This window comes from Propithecus coquereli, unplaced genomic scaffold, assembly GCF_000956105.1.
Source record: "Propithecus coquereli isolate 6110/MARCELLA unplaced genomic scaffold, Pcoq_1.0 Scaffold166, whole genome shotgun sequence".
Classification (NCBI taxonomy): domain Eukaryota; kingdom Metazoa; phylum Chordata; class Mammalia; order Primates; family Indriidae; genus Propithecus; species Propithecus coquereli.
Genome location: NW_012141191.1, coordinates 3,501,308 through 3,518,211, shown reverse-complemented (window position 1 = coordinate 3,518,211; position 16,904 = coordinate 3,501,308). Strand labels below are relative to the sequence as shown.

At 36.3% G+C, this 16,904-nt stretch overlaps 1 protein-coding gene across 1 annotated transcript in view; it reads right to left on the bottom strand.

The window, feature by feature from the left end:
• Positions 1-16,904, bottom strand: part of PTAR1 (protein prenyltransferase alpha subunit repeat containing 1) — a 39,265-nt gene that overhangs the window by 16,385 nt on the left and 5,976 nt on the right. Inside the window, exons 2-3 of the mRNA XM_012641602.1 lie at positions 12,623-12,792; positions 3,689-3,755 (exon numbers count right to left, since the gene is read on the bottom strand). Coding sequence (XP_012497056.1) covers positions 3,689-3,755; positions 12,623-12,792 — 237 coding nt within the window. The remainder of the gene's footprint in view (positions 1-3,688; positions 3,756-12,622; positions 12,793-16,904) is intronic.

The window sequence follows — 16,904 nt, the reverse complement described above, 5'->3', positions numbered from 1 at the left end:
TTTTTTAAAGATCACTTAAAAAAGATATTAAATATATGGAAAGTGGGTAAGTTATGGTGATCACATAACCAAGATTTCAGGCATATTCTTTACTTTTTACCAAATGTCTTTTTTCTATTCTAGGGTTCCCTTCAGGATACATTACATTGGGTTATTATATCTACTTAGGCACCTCTTGGCTCCTCAGATTTACCTTGTTTTTGGTGGTCTTGACAGTTATGAGAATACTGGTCAGGTATTTTGTACAATGTTTTTCTTATCATTAGACTGGGGATATGGGTTTGAGGGAAAAGACCACAGAGGTAAAGTGTCATTTTCATCGCATCCAGAGGCACATAGTATCAACATGACTTATCACTGGTGATGTTGATCTAGATTACCTGGCTGAGGTCAGGTTTTTTCACTACTTTTTGGAAGAAAGTCATTATAATTTTCTGATTCAGTGCACAGCCCACTCTTCAGAAATACAGAGCTATGCTCTACCTCCTTGAGCGGGTTATCTAGGTAAATTAATGGGATATCATTTGTCTCCTGTCTCTTATTTATGTATTCATTCACCCATTCATTCCAGTGTGGACTTATAGATATCCATTTTATACTCTGGGATATAATCCAATACTATGTTACTTATTTTGTTGTTCAAATCATTCCAGCTTTCGCCACTGGAAGCTCTTTCAGTTGGCTCCTGCGTCCCTTTGATATATTCCCAACAGATTGTTTTTTAAGCACTTTCTTACTTTCTGGCTCTACAAGATGTTCCAGGCTCATCTTGTATACTTCCTGCCCTGGTCCAAGAATCAGCCATTTCTAAAACCATTAGAGTGTTAGAAAAAACAATTTCATATGGTTCAACCTACTATTATCTCAATGTTATGATGAGGAAACTGAGTCTTGGAGGAATTCAGTAACTTGCTCAAGGTTTCCTAGCTCAAAGTGTCAGAATGAAACATCAAAATAAAAGTCACCAAGTTACTGCATAAAATAAAAGTTACCAACTTAAATCAATAGGCTACGAGTAAAGACATGAAAGAAACACTGGAGTTTTTGGTGTCTAGTTGTTCAAAGATGTTTTGCTTATTCCAAGTAGATAGACTGATGAAAAAACTAGGACATTATTATGAAGTCAACCTCTTTCATCAAGCAATTTTCAAAGCAAATTCAAAGCAAAAAGTAGCAGTCATTTTTTCTTTTATAACCAGCTGGAATTTTTAACTATGTGCATCACTCACTATAGTCACAGGAGATCAGCTCAAAAACTTAGCCCTTGTTTTTTCCCGTAAGACTAACAACACCCACAAATTGAACTAGAGGTGTATTATACTGTATTTTAACAGTTTGAAAAACACAGTAGGAATCACTCAACATCTTCCAGATTACTGCAGAAAAAATAACCAACAATTAAACATAAAGTGCTGAGTATTTCATCTGCAGAGCGACTTTACAGCGTTAGAGCAGTTTACTTCCAAAGTTTTGCTCAAAATGTACCCATGATTCTATGTCTTCATATGTCAATCAATCTTACTGATACTAACCAAAATTTACTAGAATACGTATTCACAATAAATTTTTTGAAAATCAAGATTCCCTTTCTACTTGTCTAACACAAAACTTTACTATCATTTTACTACAATAATTTTCGAGATTAACTGTTATAAACATCACTGAAGTTAGATTAATGGAACAATTTCCCTTCATAAGACCAAATCACACATAATCAAAAAAGAGTTTCAAAAGAATCATGAAAAATTCACCTAGTTCAAATCTTTTATTTCACAGAAAAAGAAACTAACTCTTGAGAAATTAAAGGTTTTGTCTACAATTAAATGCTAGTTAACTCATGAAAAAGGACTAAGTTCCATGAATTGTAAGACTAGGTTTTTTCTCTTATGCTGAACTGTCCTATTGAACATACAATGAATAACTTGTGTGTACACGTGTTACAGTATATGTGTATATGTATGTACATATATACATTATGCTAGCAAGAATTTTTTGCTGAAGGATTTCCAATTCCTCTTTATTGATGAGGAATGTGAGAACATGAATAAAAATGGCACTCCCACTTTCCTATTACCCTCATTTCTTTTTCACTGAATTTGATTTGTTTTCAGTGCCCAGTTTGCAAACTGCATATCCATTGTGCAACAGGCATTACAGTTTGATACTAGGGAAACAAAGGAAAAAAAACTACAGTCCCTACCCTTAGGAAAGCTCTCAATTGTAAGTTCATAGTACCTTCCTAAAAGTCTCCTTTGCTGATTCTTCCTCATCTTGCAAATGCTAGAACAGTGCTGTCCAATAGAAATATAATGTGAGTCACAAATGTGAGCCATATATGTGATTTTAAATTTTCTAACAGCTATATTAAACACAAGTATAAATATATTTTATTTACTTCAATACATCCAAAATACTATAATTTAAACAGATAATCAATATAAATTATAATGAGATATTTCATTTTTGGGGTACTTAGTCTTCAAAATCTGATGTGTAGTTTACACTTACAGCGCATTTCAACTGAGGCTAGTCACATTTCAAAGGCACAACAGCCATGTGTGGCTAGTGGCTACTGTATAGGACTGTGTTACTCTAGAAAACTGGAGCGTCCCAGTGCTCAGTCTTCGGACTGCTTCTCTTCTCTAGCTGCACCCACTCTTTTGGGGAATCTCACACAGTTTCAAGGCTTTAAAACCACATGCTAGTGATTCCAAAATTTTTTTCTTTTTTTTTTTTTGAGACAGAGTCTCACTGTGTTGCCCGGGCTAGAGTGAGTGCCGTGGCGTCAGCCTAGCTCACAGCAACCTCAAACTCCTGGGCTCAAGCAATCCTTCTGCCTCAGCCTCCCGAGTAGCTGGGACTACAGGCATGCACCACCATGCCCGGCTAATTTTTTGTATACATTTTTAGTTGTCCAATTAATTTCTTTCTAATTTTAGTAGAGACGGGGTCTTGCTCTTGCTCAGGCTGGTTTCGAACTCCTGAGCTCAAACAATCCACCCGCCTCGGCCTCTCAGAGAGCTAGGATTACAGGCGTGTGCCACCGCGCCCGGCCGATTCCAAAATTTTTATATAGCCCAGACCTTTCCCCTGAACTTCAGATTAATATGCAACTACTTGTACATAAACCTAACACGCTCCAAACCAAATTCTTGACCTCTAACCAGCACCCCTTACCCCCACCTAAATTGACTTCTCTTCCAGACATCCCCATTGCAGCAAATGGTAACTCCATCCTTTTAGTTGCTCAGGGCAAAAACCAGAGTCAAGCCTGACTACCTTCTTTTTCACCTCACACACTTTGCACTGCACTGTAGTGCATCTCAAATATGCCAACCAAAGCCTTACGATCCAACCAATTATGCCAATTGCCTGTTATTCCCCCAGCCCCCAAAAAGAAAAATTAACAAAACATGGATCAAACAGTGTACTATAATTCAACATGAGAATTTATGTTTCAGGCAAGAAAGTTTACAGAGAACAGACACAGATGTGCAAAAAGGGGCAAAGTGTATGTGTTAGAATCTTCATGGAGATATTATAAAGAATAAGTAGAAGATATAAATGTAAGATGCCATGAACATATGGTTTATATTTCGTTTTCAAAAAGCTAACAGCTCATGGGGCTTATATGTCTTCAGAAATTGAACAAACTTCACCTTATCACTCAGGAAAATGACATACCTACCTCACGTTCCATGCAGTGGTAAAGTCTGGGTTTAGAAGCAGCAGGGTGCATGTGACATCTATCAATTCTAAAATAAAGAGAAGCCATATTAAAAACAAGCAGTCCTACCCTTTAAAGCCCAGCTTCTCCTTCTTTTAAGGTTCTTTCTCTAGCACGTTATACTAACATATGTCGCATCATATTAATTGCAATAATAAATACCCTGTTCTAAACTGTCAGGGAAGTGAAAATTATCCTCAAGACTTTCTCCTACTTATGATAAGCATAACTCTTTTGGAAGTCGACAGTGAATCAATTTTACAATATACCTATTAAATATAATCTAATTAATCTCTTCATTCTTTTAGCAGTTTTTGGCACACTTTAATATTTACCAAGGAAAAGAAACACAATTGCTATGCCACTATTCATTTCATTCCACAAATATCTTAAGTATTTACTATGTGTGCAAATTTTCAAAAGAAAAATAACCACTCATAATCCAACCCACTCAACATAATTCATGTACATTCTCCTACAAAAATTACCTTTTCTTGCACCCATTTTACATGTAGCTATAGCAATGATAAATATACAATTTTGTTCTATTTTTCACTATTATTTTATATGCATTCTCTTATATTGCTACAGTATGTATTTTTAACAGTTGCATAACAATCCCTTACTTTTATATACTATTATTTATCTTATTCTTTAGGCTATTTCCTGTTTTTGTTTTTTTTTTTTTTACTGTTAAGATAATATTGCTATAAACATTTTTAAACAGACTTTTTGTCTTATACATTATTTTCTTAAGATATATTTCCTAAAGTAGAAATACTATGTCAAAAACAATATAAAAATTAGTATGGCTCCTACTAAGCAATTCCAAATTGTCCTCCAAAGGGACTGTATCTATTTATACTACTACCAAGAATAACATGAGTGTACTTATGTACCTATAACTGTCCTATATAATTACACTTAAAAAATCAGTGTGGCAGATAAAAAATTATACTTTGTTTCTATTTTAATTTACATCTTAATTTACATTTATTAATATGAACGTTTTTTCATTTTTGTATACTACTTACAGTTCATCTTATAAACATGCTATTCATATTCATTACCTATTTATCTATCATGGTCTTGACAGAATTCTTATATATTTAAATAAACGGCATAAGTCTGTATTTAAAAGAACACAATCAGTAAAATTTACACATATTTTGTTTCACTAAAATTAAAAAGAGAATTTGAAGATTATCAATCTAGAGGCATAATACTAAATTAAGGCCACATTACGAAGCTCATATTAAATGCCAAGTAAATAAAAGAATGAAGACAATCATTACTACTGTGTAGTGGCCAGGGTATTAAGTACTTCATTTACATTATTTCATTGAATTCTCATCATCACAGTCCAAAATTTTCTTATTTGACTTTACAGATAGGGAAACTAAGATTTACAAAGTTTAAGCGATTTGCCCATAGTCACCCAATTAGCATGAGGCATGGTCAACATCTGACTGCTTTTAACAAGTCAATTATACTGCAGTTGAAATATCTGTCTACAATAAATAACTGGGACATTTTCAGTGTTTAAGTAAAAGACAAACTTTCAAAATCTAAGAACACATGAAAATACATCCTATAGTCATTTTTAAATATTCTAGTTCACAACAAAATAAATTATTCTATTCTCACCATCTTAATAAGAGATAAACATTAATTCTGAGCTCATGAGTATAACAGTCAATAAATGAGCAACAAACAGTTCGATCAACACACATTTATTTTTGACCTCCATCCTACTCATTACAAGCCATTATATGTAGAAACACAATCTGCCTATAAAGAATAATCTAATCAACCTCTTCATTCTTTTGCTTTTAGTAGTTTTTGGCACTAATTTAATACTTACCAAGAAAAATAAATATAATATTCTATGTCAGTATTCATTTAACTCCACAAATATTCCAAGAATTGACTATGGGCAAGGATCAAACTGGGCCCTTAGGACTGAGAGAATGGATATAATGACAAATAGGACCTAATTTTGCCCTCTAAGTTGGAGAGAACATACAAACAAGTAATTGTAGAAGGCAAAATGACATAATTATGATGTAGAAGCATATACTACATTTTGGGACCCACCATTACAGCTGCAATTGTTGCTGGAGTACCCCTGGAAGACTGCAAGTGAATAAAGCGGTAAAGGAAAAAGTCTAAGCAAAGATTAAGAGGCATGGCACTTCACACCCAGTCTGCTCTCCAAGAGATTATGGGTACCAGAGTGTCACTACAGCACAGGGTGCTGGGAACACGTGCCAGGAAATGAGGCCCTCTAGAACTTGGTCCCAATCTCCTTATCAGCTGAGCCATCCATTACTTTCCTTCACATGCTGCATTCCACCCCAACCAAACCCCACCATCTTCTGAACACACTTTCTACCTGCCTACCTTCTCTTCTCTGAACATAACTCAGGACTTACCTACTTGCTATTCTTTCTGCCAGAAATGTCTTCCCATCTCTGAATATTAAAAAATATATATAATTTTTTTTATTTCTCAAGAGCTCTTAAATATCTTTCTCCATAAAGGCTATTCTGACCTACCAAGCTGGAAAAAATCTTTCATCTTACTTTACACAATCTTTATGTGTATCTTACTTGGTTACTTATATAAATATTATCCTCTTATTCAGATCATAAATTCTTTGGAAGCAGGTCCTCCCTAATATATCTTCAAATTATTTACCCGCTTAAGAAGTTTTGTGAGCATCTTCAACAAGCCAGGTACTGAGCTGGGTGAAGATGAGTAAGATTTGGTCCCTTCCCAAAAGCAGCTCCAAGGAGTCTTAAGAGCATATGCCTTCCTTAAAACCACACCACGTGGGTTTGAATTCCAGCTTCTCCACCTACTATCCACAGAACATAACCTCTTGGGACCTCAGTCTCTTTACCTGTAAAATGAGGATGGTAACATCAACCTCACAGTGTTGTGAGCCACTGCGACTTACCAACTGAGAGATGAATATTTTTAACATCAATTAATCAAGGAAGTTGAAATAATGAGGTAGTTGTTCCTACAGTAAAACCGTCTAAATTTCTAAACTTGTAAAATAAACGGCAATAACAAAAAAAGCCACTTAGTAGTCAAGTAGTTATATGCAAAAGTTTATGTATGATGGGAAAGCCTCTGGAATTTCTTCTGACATCTACAATTTTTCAAAATGCCATTATACTACCTAGGTAAACTGGTACTTAGTCCCTTGGACTCTCCCTTTCCACATTAAACAAAATGTGTGTGATCAATGACAGGTGCTATTCATTCGTACCTCTAACACAACTCTCCTCCCTGCCGCCGTAAGTGAAGACAAGTTTATCCTCCATGAGAAGACTTCTGTACAGCAGCACAAGGCAAAAACTAACAAACACTGCAAATACTTAAGCCTCGCTTTTCATTTTGTGGCTGTGTGAAGAGCGAGGAAGGCTGATCAAAGCAATGCTTCCTTTACTGGCGGGTCTCCCCCAGAAGGGCAATAGTAATTGTGGGGTTTAGAGGCCAGCTCCACTGTTTATGGGAGTTCTTGGGAAACTCACTTAATCTCTCTGTGCCTAGTGTCCTTCTCATCTGTAAAATGGAGCTATCATAGGGGTATTAGATGATTAAAACACCTGGAGTGTTAGGACAGCATCTGACATACAGTAAGCACTGAATGTAATTCCTGTTACAAAGCCTGTATCTCCTAGCCCAGTTCCACACATGATACTGGGACTGGATGCCTCCTAACCATCAGTGGTGCCTAGTATCACATACAACCATGGGCCCTCACTCCCCTTTGACAAACTGCTAAATCTTCCTGATTCAGGACTCAAGCCCAGACAGGATCTCCTTCAGAAAGCACTCCAGTCAGATAAAAGAGCTGCATATGCAGTGCAATGTCAGAAAAAGGAAAGGACTAGAAGGAACTAGGTTAGAAATAACTGGACATAATTAAAGAACCAGGTCCTCACAACAATCCCCTGAAGTACTGATTAGTATTCCCTTATTTTGGTGTGGAAATAGGAACAAAGAGGTTAAGTAATTTGCCAAAAGTCACTGTTAAGTGACTTCAGTGTGCTGATGAGCTGAATTTGAATCCAGGTCTGTTTTCCTGCAAAGCGGATGCTCTTTCTATTTTAGCACACTGTAGGCAAATACTTTGCCCTCTACAGCTCAGGACCAAACTAAAGACCTAAAGATAAACATGTACAATCAATAGTTGATTGTAACTATCTCACTCTAAATTTCATCAACTATATACCACTTCCCCTGCAGTTTCACTCAAAATATATGCACAATCCCTACAGTCTCTTGAAATTAAACAAGTTTCTCTCCAAACAATAGAGCATATACCAGCAAATAAATTTTCCTTTGTTACATACACTCTAATGTATGACTAACCCATCATCACATCACAAGGAGAAAATGAATCAGGGCACATTATATGTAGGAAATTAGCTAAATACCAACTATAACAAGGAGAGGATAAAAGGATGCTACATAAGCCAGAAAAAATCAATATGCATTCGTTGCTACACTGCATTCTAGAAATAGCCCAAGGCCAGGAGGCACCCTGGTAATGGTCACTGAGTTTGACAACGGTCTCTGACAGAGAAAGGTTTTCATGAAAATAGAAATAAATCCAAGGTCAGCTTGGACCAATTAATCTTTCTCCAAAATACATTCAGGATACCACAAGAGAGAGGCTTGAGGGAAAGCTACATGGTATACACCAGAGGCCTTGTTTATTACAGTCACTGAATCAATAGCTAGACCAAGCTAAAAACTCTTGCTTAACTCTTGTTACTTACCTGACAAATGTCTGTTGAACATGTAAAGATGCTGAATAAACAAAGAAAGATGAGCCATAATCCCTGTTCCTAATAAACTCACAATCCAGCCAGGAAAAAGTTTTTAAATAATCAACTATGATACAGTGTGATGTGTTATTATTAGGCAGTCTGAATAAAGGACCCCCATAAGAGAGCAGAGAGTAATTATTGCTTCCTGAAGCAGTCAGAAAGGCTTCATAGTGTTGAGTGTGTGTGTGAGTGTGTGTGTGCCCACGTGCGCAGGAAACCACCCCAATGATGACAATGTAAGACATGTGCCTGGCCTCTGCAAGGGCATGGAAGTAAGGTAGTAGTACACAGCAAAGTCAAATAATGAAACAATACAGGTTATGGCTGGAATGAACACATATCGAATGGCTGTAAACACAAATACTTCTAGGGTTCAAGAAAACATCAAAAAAGCAGCAAAGCAAACCTAATGATAAGCTGCAACTGACACTCTGCCTCAGTGTCTGAAGGGTGGGAAGAGGTTGTGATCAACGGGAACAGACCTGCCCAGTTAAGAAAAGTAGAGGCTACAAGCCCTGGCCAACTGTTACCATGCAGAAAGCTGTACACCTAAGCTGCCTAATTTTTCCAGTGAAGATAGACTTCCAGATTTTCATCCTTATTTTAAACATTCATCCAACTAATTAAAAACGTTTTTTAAAACATTATACAAGCCACAGCAAAATGTATCTGTAGACAAGCTTCAGCGTGGCGGCTGACAATCTGCAACCTCTCATGCTGAATATAAAATGGAGGAAAGGCTGGTGATGGAGGCTGGGGACAGATTGTCAAGGGCCCTGAATACCATGCTAAGGAATTTGAACTCTACACTGACCCACAGACATCATAAAATAGGATGACCAGACACATACTTCAGAAAAGCATCTCTCAAACTGTTTTTAAAAAATGTTGTTGGTGCCGGGCGCGGTGGCTCACGCCTGTAATCCTAGCACTCTGGGAGGCCGAGGCAGGCGGACTGTTTGAACTCAGGAGTTCAAAACCAGCCCGAGCAAGAGCGAGACCCCGTCTCTACTAAAATTAGAAAGAAATTAATTGGACAACTAAAAATATACAGAAAAAATTAGCCGGGCATGGTGGCGCATGCCTGTAGTCCCAGCTACTCGGGAGGCTGAGGCAGGAGGATCGCTTGAGCCCAGGAGTTTGAGGTTGCTGTGAGCTAGGATGACGCCAGGCACTCTAGCCCGGGCAACACAGTGAGACTCTGTCTCAGAAAAAAAAAATAAAAAAAATAATGTTGGGAAGTGTCTGAAATGATTGGCTAGTGACATGATGGACACGGATCACAAAAGAACCTGGAAATGGGAGGGACGAGTTTGAGGTAATAACATTTGTCCATATGAGAAATAATGAAGGCCTGGCCGGACAAAGAAATGGAGAGCAGAAGATGGCTTTTAAAGAGAGAGCTCAGTTATGTGCTGAGTGGATGCAGAGGGAAAGAGAGAAGAGCAAAAAAGGACGGGAGGAGAGCACACTTGAAGAGAGAGAGTGCGGGAGAGAGCTCTGCCCAGTCAGTACTCCAATGCCGTGGTCTTCCCTCTTGCTTTCTGTACCTGTTATGGATTTCTCAAAAATCAGAATTATAGTATCATTCCTTTCCTAAACCAAATATGGCTATTACTGTAATAAACTTTTAAAAAATATGTATTCTCTAACCAAACAGGGATGCTATCGCTTCTTGGCCTTTTGGCTAAGACCAAGTGTAAACAGGGATGCTTTCCAATTATCTAAGGAATTCAGCAGATTAATGAGAACTTGAATTCAGTTTCATTATGGGAGAAAAAAAAAATCTATCCCAGGAGTAGAGGTCACAGAATTCAGTTACAGAATCTTAGGTAGATTACTGGGATTCTGGCATGATCAATCATACAGACACTGACATTCTGAAACTGTTCTATGAATTGTCAGCTTTCTGCATTTGGCTCTTCTTATATGTATAATATTTTCTACAAAAACGGTTTCAAAGGTGTAGTATTTTCATGAAATAACTGCTCTTTCCTAATATTTTTGAAATGTTTCTCTTAGCAAGATTCACCTTTGTGCTCTAATTGCTTCAGTTCATAAGTTTGCCAGAATTATATTAGTCAGCATTTTCAGATATCTTTTTCTGTCAAACCAGAAATTCACTACCTTATTTTCACTGATAATACGATATGCAACCGAAGTAGTATGTGACACCACACTAAACTATGCTCTCCCTACCTCCTTTCCAAAAAGTGAAATTGAAAACTGCTTCCATGAGGATATAGGTTAGGATAAAATCAAAAGCTGCTTCTGTACACAGGCACAGTTGCATCAGAATTCAAAGTTTAGATGCCAGCTATTCGCCAGTGAGCTTTACTAATTTCATCTTCTGCCTGGGTCTTCCTGGGCCTATTAAGACTAAAAGTACATGGTGAGGAGACACAGCAAAGCCTGTAGTACAGTGACCAGGAGGACAAGAAACAGGGAAATGGAGAAAAGAACTTGGAAGGCCACAGGAAGGTAGGCTGAGAGCTAGCATACATGAATGGGCAACTATACCCTTTAACATTTTAAAATTCTTGTTTCTTCTCTACAAGATAACCATTGTAACTCCCTGCTAAAGTTAGTTATGCATTGGCTCAATTATACATTTCTGGGCACCAGAACATGAACAATACAGATTTGGCAAAAAATAACTTGATGGATTAGTATGTTACTTTTTAACTCAGTGTTACTGAAACCTATGGCATGGTGGTAGAACAGAGAATTAAAGAGGGTCTAACAACAGATAAACACACTTACCTTTATGTTTATGCCTAAACTTATGTCTTAAAGTTTATGCCATAAACTTAGGCATAGCCTTCTATTAGTAATTAAGAAATATATATCAGAGGACTGAGTGTAACAACCACATGTAGAAAACAGAAACTATTGTTCATTAAAATTTGCAAATCAGACTCGTTTTCTATGGTCTAAACAGGGAAAAGTGCTATTATTACAGTATGTTAAGGATCGTGCTGAGAGAAATTCAAGGAAATCAGTATGTCATACCTTTGGCAACACTCTTCTCCATAGCTCCCATCCCCAAAGAGATTGTTTGTCATTCAACTGTAAGATACTTGAATAAAGGGACCATGTATTATTCATCTTTTTATCCCCCACAGTACTCAGAACAGCCTCTGGTATGAGTAGGCCCTTGGTAATGGCTACCAAACTGTCAATTAAAATTCTCTAGGAAGCAAGTTCTTATTCAAAATCAGCTTCTGGGCATACTGAGCACTTTTGAAGGTACTGCTGTATGTGGGAAGGGGAAGAGGCTCTACAAAAACAGTAGAGGACATAGTCTTAGATGAGTACATTCCCAAAAAGTGAGACCTGAGGTTAGCCTAAAATGATAAGCAGAATTTGTGCACACAGAGGCAGAACACTAAGAAAAGAAATGAGGTAGAATGATTAGGGATTGTCTGATGCAGTAAAGAACTGTCTCAGAGGAATGAAGAAATGACTGCTGGGGTGGAGTTCTTTTGCTCATTCAGCACAGGAACAGGACACAGAGAGCCAGAGCTCAACTGGGATTCACAGTGCAATGGCACACTCATAAATCATGGGGTTCACAGTATAGCTCCCACCATCATGCCTGTTATCTCATTTGGACTGCTGCAAAAATGAGTTTTATTGCTCATACAATACTAAAGGACTAGAAATCAGAGACTGAGCCCAGAGGGAACAGAGTACTCTTCAGTGACATTTAAGCTTTTTTTTTAGCCATAGGATGTTTTCTTCAAATAAAATCTTACAATGACCCCAACACATAAACAGATATAATCAGAATTGTTCTGGTTATAGGAGGTGGCCTGGAATCCTGCTTGAGGCATTTCCATATAATCATTATGGATGCAAAATTTGAAAACTACAGGTCTAGTCCAAATGCCTCACTTGACAGAGAGGTTAAGCACCTACCCAGAGAATGAATGGAAGAACCAGAACTAAAATCCAGGAATGCCAACACCCAGACAAGGGCTCTTCCTACTGTATCCCATGTTGCTTCTAAAAACCAAAGGAAGAAGAGACTGTTTACACTTACCATCTCTGTTCAGCCATTGTTTTCTCGTTCTGTACAAAAGGAGCTTGTTGTGGACATATGGTAAAAGGAACTTCACACACCAGCTCTCCACACCAAGTTTGTTTTCAACCAGGACTATGGGACTCCGGTTATACCTAGCTTCAGGACATGGGATCAGGCCAATTTCATCTCTTAAAATGTAAAACAAACAATGAAAAAAAGAATTAAAGATAAGAATACTAGCTTTTTCAAAAATTTTCTAATCCCACAGAATATTTTTTAAAAACCTATATATTTCCCTTCCTTAAAAATATTTAGCTTACTTACTGGATTGGTAGAAATTAAAAATACAAAAAACTAGTCTGTGAACGCTGGCAAGAGCATGGGAAAACCAGTAGTATGCTGTACTCTCCGTTGATGGGAGTGAAAACTCGTCTTGTCTTTGGACAGCAATTTAAAAATGTCTTTCAAAAATTTAAATGCACATACCCTTTGAACCAGCAATTCAAGTGCTTAGAAATGATCCCATGCCAAAATATATGAAAAAGATGTTCACTGTCATGGTGCAACAAAACTGGAAATAATCTGGTAAATAAACATGGCCCATCCATGTGATTGAGCTGTTAAAAAATACAAGGTAGATCTGCATATGCGGATATAGAAAGCTCACTAATTTATATTAAATGAAAAAAAAAAAGCAAAATGCTGAACACAGTATATAGCACAAAGCCTTCTATATAATTTCTTTGTAAGATGCATAGATGCATTCAGAAATTTTAGAGGCATAACAAACTTCTGGAGAGAGAAAGGTACAGAGGAAGGATTTTATTTCATACAGTTTAAAGTGTCTAATCACATGTACGTATTATTTCTATTTTTAAAAAATGTCAACAAATGTGTTTATGCTTACTTGCTAGTAAATCTATGTGGAGCAGAAATAAATTAACAATAAAAATTAGTGAGATCTTGGGCCATTTTTTTTCTTCTTAATACTTTACTAAATTAAAAAAGCTACTCTAATCAATGTTAAAAAACACAAATTACATTTCAGATTTTGATCATTTTCATCTGCGGTAGCATCTATATCCCTCAATCCACATCAATTTAAGCCAATTTACATTACAGGCAGAGATTTAATAAACAATATATAGGGCATTTGACTTACATAGTAAATGAACCAGTAAACATAAAAATATTTTTGCAAAAGCTACACACACCTTTCAACTATAAAGGAAGTTATAATTCTTGTATACAAGAAGCATCCTTTCCCAAACAGAATGTCCTCTGTTTTAATGAGTAACAAGAAATCTTTTAACAAGAGTAGGTGAAATAATATTTTTAGAGTGTCAATATAGATTTTTTTAAACATGTCTTTAGAAAACAGAATAAGGAACCATTTTTCAGAGTTTGTGTATGACTTTATCTGTTATGTACCTGGGACTCCCTTGCCAAGAAGATAGTAGTTTGACAGATGGAAAAAAGGGAGAAACTTGTTCAATTACAGGTTATAAGAAATACTCTTTTTTTTGTTAGGCCACTATCACAAATTGGTAGCACCTGTGGATCTAAAATAAATTCCCTCCTGAAAACTCTAAACTGGATAGCTCAGAGGTAACCTACTTTCTACTGATCACTTCTTTAGTGACATAGGGATATATCAATAAACAAGGGTACCCCAGGGATTGCAAGTTACTAACAATTCTTTCAAGCTAATTTAACTCTCAAGTATATTTTGGGACCTATGGCTTTTTGTCCTGACAACTGGTTCAGCTGACTCCAAGGTGTTTCAATATACCATGTCAATACTATCATACATTTTCTGAGTACCTGTTAGTACGATGCACTGGGTACTTTGTTAGGTTCTGACACAAAAATGAACAAAACGAAGTGGTCTCAGAGTCTCAGACTTCAAAGAGCTAAACAGATTTACTGGGGAGTTGTGTCAATATCTATAATAAAACGTTATTATTTTACCATTCCAGTAATAAAGTTCTGTAGGAAAAATCAGGACAATGCTGAGAGAGCACCCAAGGTCAATGCCTAGTATTTCAAAATATGTTTTTTGCATTTATAGTTGGTGACATTAACCTGAAATCTATCTAATTTAGAACAACTAATTGTTCTATCTAATTTATTAGAACAACTAGCCACATCTAACTCTACTTGACTAATACATGACCGAATCTCTGGGGTTCTTATTTTACTATCTAAAGAACATTTATTTTCTGGAGTTCTTATTTTACTATCCAAAGAACATTTACAAAATAAACTAAAATTAGTTTTTTAAAAAAACCATTCAATGTAATTATTTCAGGAAATTCTCTTCTCTGAGATCTACTAACAATTTACAACACTTCAAAGAACTGCAAGAGTCAACAATATAAACATTATAGTAACAAGAATAAAAGAATCCTAGCTTCTGGATATAGTCTGTTTTTTGCAGGGTTTTTTTTTAACTTAAATTCACAATGTAAAAACCTGTCCTGCTCACTAGTTAAACCAGAATTAAAATGCCCAACTAATAATTTGGTACCTAAATTACAAGAAAGAGCCATCTGCACAATTAAAAAACACATTGCTTTGGTTGGCTACTATTCTTTCAAGAAATGCTCTTAAAAAACAAGAATGCCATGGATATAGCAGGTGCTCAATAACTGCTTACTGAAAGGCTGATTATCCTTGCACTTCGGTGATAATATTCAAACAGTTTTCAAAGGTCATTACTTCTTAATCCTCCAAAACAATATTACCTCTGATTTTCTTTTAATGCAATATACTGAAAACAGCATGGGTCCAAGTCTTGGATGGATGTGGAGATGTATAGATATATTTGTGGGTGTGTGTGTGTGTGTATGTAAATATAAATATCTCATGTCATTTTGGCCTCTATAGACCTCGGTTTCCTCATTTGTAAAATCTTGGAATTGCATTGTATCTCCAGTAAGGGAAAAGAGCGAGATCTTACACAACTTTCAAATTTTATGACTATGAAACCTGGCAGCTATGTTCATGTAAGGAGACTGGAAACAGACATAACAAAGAATACAAAGCACTATGGGGGGGGGGGGCATGGGAAAACATAGGAAAATAAAGGTATTAAGATGTAGAGACAAAAGCACTCGACATGAAGTCCAGAGTTCTCCAGTAATCTCCGTTCTACCACTGACAGTCAACGTGAAGTTGGCAAGTCACTTGCAATCAGTATCCCCATCTGAAAAACAGGAATAATAATACCTCCCCTGCCTGTTATGAAACCAAATAATGCAATGTGAAGAATGTGGTAAATTCAAAAGTGCTAGGCAAAGATGAAGTATATCATTATCAGTTCATTTAAGAGCCTGAGATCGGCCAGTAAAATTCCTTGGTTAATAGATAACAGGAAGCAGAAGCAAAGAATATTAAGCCTTTGTCAAGTTATGTGACCCTAAGATATAGAGTTTTGCTGCTTCGTAAAAAATATAACACATACCTTATAAAGATAGGTAGGTCAGTAAGCTTCCACAAAACAGTGCGTTTGACTTCAGACTTCTGTGCCTAGTCCCTTAGGTCATAGTCCACTTTTTTTCAGACAATTTAGAATAGGATTCCAGAATCATTTTAAAATTGGAAGGGACCTCATTCTTCCAGTCTCTCATTTTATCAGATGAGGAAACTGAGGTCCAATGAGGTTTAAGGGGATTACCGAAGGTCACATTACTAACGCTAGCAGCTAAGTTAAGAATCTGGGCCTCCTCATACTTAGCCCAAACCCCTTGACATTGAAGTGAAGAGCAAAACAGGAATTAGATCAATTCCTTCTAGATTTTTGACAATTTAAATTCTAATTTCATACTCAAAAAAAGCTGGAAGACTCAGGGAAAAAAACCTAAGCCATTTATCACCCTTCTACACTATTAATGTTTGGGTGCACATCCTATTTTTCTAAGTATTTTACAAAAGTGGGATCATTTTGGACATAGTCTTCTATAATTTTTTTTTAAAAAATTTAGCAATTCACATTAAACATTTCCCCACAATTAATTTTTTTATTTTTAATGTTTGCAATGAATGTATTAATGCTATAAATATCAAATCGATTTCCAGTTACTTCCTTACTAAATATTAGGTTATTAAGTAGGAAATGTTCAATTTCCTTAAGTACTAAGTTTGACAGCTGATATCTCTGACATTTCACTTTGACACTTCTTGTTTTACCTTGTGGAGGTACATCCTCAGTCTTTCAAATGCACGTTTTGGTTTGTGATTATCTTTCACATTTTTTTAGAGCAATTTTTGTGAAACCATGGATAAGTAAAACATTCCT